Below are 5,675 nucleotides of genomic sequence, written 5' to 3'. Positions count from 1 at the left end.
AGTTTTGTGGCTCTGGTCCATTGCTCTGGAAAAATTCAAAAGAGCAAACGGCATGGTGTGAAATTCACAGATAGAGAACCGGTTAGTATTTTTATCCGATCTTCGAGTACATTGGCAGAGATTAAGCTCAGCATACTACAAAAGCTCGGTACCTGTGGGACGAAGCTGGTAAAAAAGTTATTTTACAAGATTCCTATTACCGTTGTGTCAACCGGTGTGAGATATGAGACCTTTGTGATAGGGTCGGATGAAGACTTGCAGGTCTTGTTTCACTGCAGGCGTAGTTTTCCGGAGGTGAGGATACCTGAGATGTTTGCGAAGTTGGAAGATCGTGTGGATAGCTCTGGGGCTTTGGCACCGGGTCCTCAGTCGACCACAGTGGGTGGTGCCTCGACATCACTGCCTGTGGAGCAGCGGTAGTTCTACCTCCCGAGCCCGAACGTGCTGGGGCTGTTCATGCAAGTGTGTCTCATTGTGTGCCTGAGGTTGAGTTTGAGGTCGGACCGGATCGAGTTGAGAACGCGCTGAGTGATGATGATTCCGATGAGGAGCCGGTCGATATTGGTGGGGACAATGAAGATGATATACCAAGAGGTATACGTACAGCCCATGGAGGTTCCAGTTCTGGAACACAAGAGTACCCTCCCCACCTGTCGTCTTTGAACTTGGAGGCCATCGGCCAACACCAGAATGTAGAGGCAACATTCGATGGGCAGGGTATGCATGATGGGACAGGTTTGACTGAATTTCAGATTGGCCAATCGTTCCAGGGTAAGGAGGAAGCTGTGCTGAGCGTGAAAGATTACAGCATTCGGCGTGAAGTTGAGTACATGGTTATGGAGTCAGACAATCTAAAATACCAAGGGAGATGCAAGGAGTTCGGTAACGGGTGCACGTGGTTGATTCAGATAGTCATGCGGAAAAGGAAGAGCACATGGGAAGTTAGGAAGTACAACGGACCACACACGTGTATGGCCACATCGATTTCGAGCGACCACAAGCAGCTTGATTATCATGTGATTTGTGCAAGAATCTTTCCATTGGTTAGAGCTGATGCGTCAGTATCGATTAAGGTGTTGCAAGAGGCAACAGAGGCAACATATGGTTTCAAGCCAAGTTATCGGAAGGTGTGGTTGGCAAAGCAGAAGGCAGTAGCACAGATCTACGGCGATTGGGAGGAGTCATATGCGGATCTGCCCCGTTGGATCCTTGGGGTCACATTCACCATGGACGGTTCCATTGCCCTGCTGAAGACCTCCCCGGTTAGAGTGGGTGACCAGGTTGATGAAGATAGAGTCTACTTTCATCGCATGTTTTGGACATTCCCTCCATGTGTAGAGGCATTCCACCACTGTAAGCCACTCGTCAGTATCGATGGGACACACCTGTTTGGTAAGTATGGAGGGACCTTGTTGTTGGCGATTGCTCAGGATGGGAATTTGCCACAAAAGGCAACCACCGTAAATGTACCCGGTTCGCACTCTTGTCCCCAAATAACTGAGTAGATAAAAGCATCATGATGTAGGCACGTGCGTAGATGCGAACTGTCTCCTCGGTTGCATTTGGTGGTAGCACACTAAACCTCTCGTGGAACCATGTAAAGTGGACTGTCATCTGCTTGACCTTATTCGGTGGTGGCAGCTCACCGAATAGGTCCTGAAACCACTCCCAGGCTGGTCGACCACCCTCCATGTATGTCTCAAACTCACCAAGGCAACCACTCACAGCCTCCCCATCGACCGGCAACCCAAGCTGAAAAGCCACGTCCTGCAATGTCACTGTGCACTCTCCAAAAGGCATGTGGAACGTGTGCGTCTCAGGACGCCACCTCTCAACGAACGCACTAACTAATGGCTCATCCAACCAGAACCATTGGCTGTTTAGTCTGGCCAAATGGTACAATCCAGCCCTCTCTAAATACGGGATGATCCTATCATGCATGGGCATATTCTGTTGCCGTCTCACACTGTATATACACCTAGTGGACTGCAAAAAATCGCACAATAAATGCAGGATACAATTAAATTCTCCAATTCATAAGAAAATTCCCTATCTAATAATAACACATATCTTAAACCGTCAACAAATTTTTGACCGGTAAACAAATTAATCCCTAAATCCTATAACTAAGTAGTCAATAAACTAGCGAGGTTCAATTTATAAAATACTTACTACAATGACACAAAGGACAACACACTAAACTGATTACATAACACCCACAATTATAAAAGTATTACAAATCTTTAACAATAAAATTCAAAAAAGAATTCTGTATACCATTTTTAAAATCTTACAAATCTTCTACCGTTCATACCATTTTTAAAACTAAAAGGGACTAAACTATAAATTCCGTATATACTTGCGTTCATATCATTTTTCTAACTAAAAAAATTCTAAGCTTAAAAAAATAGTTAAATAATTAACTAACATCGTCACCAATGGAACCGGCAACATGCGCAACACCGTTCAGTCGGTACATGCTCCTTCTGTCTGCCATGATATTCCGCCGGAAGTCGCAGCTCAAATACCTCGGACCCGCTCTCAACTTGCTCTGACCTCTCTCTAGAATTTTCTCTCTCTAACCAACCTTACAAAACCTCAAAATGAATAATCCGCGGCTGGCTCCGCGGTTTATATAGGTAGCGATGCTCCACGTAAACCGCTATAGGCTCCAGCGGTTTACGCACACACACCAATGCACATAAACCGCTGCTGGCAGCAGCAGTTTATGACCAATGCTTCTCAAACGTAAGCCGCGGCAGCTCATCGCGGTTTCCATGCTCCAATTTTTACTTGTAATCCGCGGCTGGTTCTAGCGGTTTCTGTGCAATTGTAAACCGCTACTGCCAGTAGCGATTTATATAGAAAAGTGAAACAATGTATTTACGTATCCGTTTTCTGAAACAATGTATTTGCGTAAAATTGAGGTACAAACAATTTAAATACGTAAATTGCCCTAATATAAATTTTATAATCAACGAAATATTATGTTAAATAAAATAGAATATTTTGTCAAATTTATTTTGTTTAATGAAATATTCTATTAATTCTAACATTTTTAATTTAATTATAAAATCTGATATGATATAAAAATTTAATTAAAAAATATATAAAAATTTAATTAAAAATTTAATAAAATTATAAGAATTGACAGAATAATTAACTTATTTATTATAATTATGCTACATATACACAAAATTAATTATAAAATTAATTATTTTTATAAAATATATATTAAAAATAAATTAAATAATATATATATTTAATGGCCAAAATGAGAATCTATGTTGATAAACTGATGAGTCCAACTTTTAAAGGAAAAAAAAGGTGTGAAATTAAAATCTTACGGTAAAGCAAATTAATCCCAGAACCTTTATTATTGGTTTTTGAGAGAAGGAGAACAGGCAAAAGGCAAGAAATAGATGCAACAAACTTTCCCTACCGGTTTCCGTTGTTCCCATCACCCTCCGTCGGTTTCGACTCTGTAATCTTATTAGCCGACAAAACTCTCTTCAACAACATTTTTCAAAGACATTACCCCTAGGCATTTCAAAGTTATAAAATGTGATAGCCTCACCATAGGATGAGTAATACGATGGAAATGCAGGAAGGTGGCTAAACTTAAATGAGTAAAATATGAGAGCTGCTGCAATAAAATCTAATTAAGTTTGTTTAAATTTAATAAAAATTAATTTTATTAATGAAGTGTGAATATACTTCTAATTACGTAAATATTCTCGCATTTTTCTCTTCTTTTTTCTTTTGATTCTATTATTTTGTGTTTTTCCTTTTCTTTTTTTTTTTGTGTTTTTCCTTTTCTTTTCGTGTTCTTTTTTTTGTTTATTTCTCTTAAAAGAGTAAATCATAAAAAATTTTGAAAAAATAAAAAAAAAAGAAAATAAATAAAAAATAAAAAAAGAAGATGAAAAAAATTCAAGTGAAATGAAATCAAATGAACCTAAATTAAATTAAGAAATGAATCGAAATTATTTAAGTAATAAAAAATTTGATTAATACTTAACAGTAGCATAAAGTGAATATCAGTTAATTCACAAATTAACTAAATTAGTTCTTATTTAAACAAAAACTAACTAAATAACCACACATGAACAAGTTCAGCAAATTCAAGTGAGATGAAACCAAATGAACCTAAATTAAACTAAGAAATCAACCGAAATTTTTTAAGGAATAAAAAATTTGGTCAATACTTAACAGTAGCATCAATTGAACCTCAGTTAATTTACAAATACACCAAAATTAGTTCAGATTTGAACAAATAGTAAAAAAACTCAATTATAAGAAAAAAGCACATCGAATTCATTTCTAAATTCAAATGAACCTTAAATAAACTAAGAAATAAACTAAAATTATTTAGTAATGGCACTAGAGAAAATCAGAACCAATAAAGATGTTAGGAAAATGTTGGTGTTATTGGTGATAACGAAAACGAAAGAGAAAGATAACAAAAAAAGAAAAGAAGAAGAAGAAGAACGTGCGTGCGTGAATTTAAAATACTTGGTTGAACTTGGTTAAGATTAAGGTAAAGTATTAAATTGGTTTCTTACGTTTGGACGTAATCCTGTTTTATTTCTTAAGGTTTAAATTATCTTATTTGAATATAAAAAAATTTATTTAGCTTCAATGTAATCCCACCGTGAGATCGTAATTAAATAATTAACGAAATATTCTACATGACAATAAGACAAGAACAAGGACGGTAATCTGGTGAACAAGTACAAGTTTCAGAGGCACAAAATCAACCGTAGATACAGTAATAGGTTTATTTATCATTCTCCTTAGTTTTATAAAAAATATTTAATTTAAATTATAAGAAAAATGATAAATAAATATATTGATATATACACAGTTGATTTTGTGCCTCTAAAACATGTACTTAATTTTCAAATTATCGGATATTATTCTGCTGTCATACAGTACATTTCATTAATTATTTATCTTTGATCTCACAATAGAACTACATTAAAACTAAATAAAATATTTTTAGATTCAAACATAATATTTTAAATCTTAAAGATCAAAATATAATTATATCCTTAAAGAACCAATTTAATACTTTACTCTTAAAATTATGATTTGAACGTAGAGATTTTTTCGTAAAATATACAATGAGTATTTTTGGAAGTAACCATAGCAAGTGGAATATTTAACGACTCTAAATTACATGTTAGAATCAATAATCATTAAATATAGGAGTCAGAATTAGAAATAAAATTTGTCCAAGAATATATATATTTTTTAATAATGTATAGATGTATAGATATGATAATATTTGTTCGTACAATATCTATACATATACATTACAATTTACAATTAAAAATTTTCATCTTCTAAACATTTCTTACTAAAAACAAATTGCTACAATTATATGCATAACCTTTATGGTGGTTACTGGTTACAGTTATAAATAACACCTCTAACTACTTAACCAGTAACCTTACATGTAATAATAATAAAAAAAAAAAAAACATGCAACGTGAATATCTAAAGCTTGAAATTGTCATTTCACCCTTCAAAATAAAATATATGATTTTGATTAAAAAGAAAAAATACACAACACCTAAAACGAGTTGAGGTTTTTGATCTTCAACTTACTTTCCAGAAAAAAATCCAGCAAAATAAAAATGATATGATTTTGGAATATATCATTTGTTTTT

General features: G+C 34.9%; 1 protein-coding gene across 1 annotated transcript; it reads right to left on the bottom strand.

The window, feature by feature from the left end:
- Positions 1 to 1,365: 1,365 nt before the first annotated feature.
- LOC140177221 (serine/threonine-protein phosphatase 7 long form homolog) lies at positions 1,366 to 2,497 on the bottom strand. The gene is made up of 2 exons (XM_072210337.1): positions 2,429 to 2,497; positions 1,366 to 1,986 (listed from the first exon to the last, which is right to left on the bottom strand). The coding sequence occupies exons 1-2, from the start codon at positions 2,495 to 2,497 to the stop codon at positions 1,366 to 1,368; spliced, it is 690 nt and encodes a 229-aa protein (XP_072066438.1).
- Positions 2,498 to 5,675: the final 3,178 nt, after the last annotated feature.

This window comes from Arachis hypogaea, chromosome 2 (genome assembly GCF_003086295.3).
Source record: "Arachis hypogaea cultivar Tifrunner chromosome 2, arahy.Tifrunner.gnm2.J5K5, whole genome shotgun sequence".
Taxonomy (NCBI): Eukaryota; Viridiplantae; Streptophyta; class Magnoliopsida; order Fabales; family Fabaceae; genus Arachis; species Arachis hypogaea.
The sequence above is the reverse complement of the archived record's forward strand: the minus strand, read 5'-3'. Positions and strand labels throughout refer to the sequence as shown.

Bases quoted from the DNA above. Each gene is read 5' to 3' on its own strand.
- LOC140177221 (XM_072210337.1), bottom strand. From the start codon at position 2,497: ATGGCAGACAGAAGGAGCATGTACCGACTGAACGGTGTTGCGCATGTT. The intron at 1,987-2,428 runs GTTAGTTAATTA...GATTTTTTGCAG, and splicing joins CCGGTTCCATTGGTGACGAT to TCCACTAGGTGTATATACAG.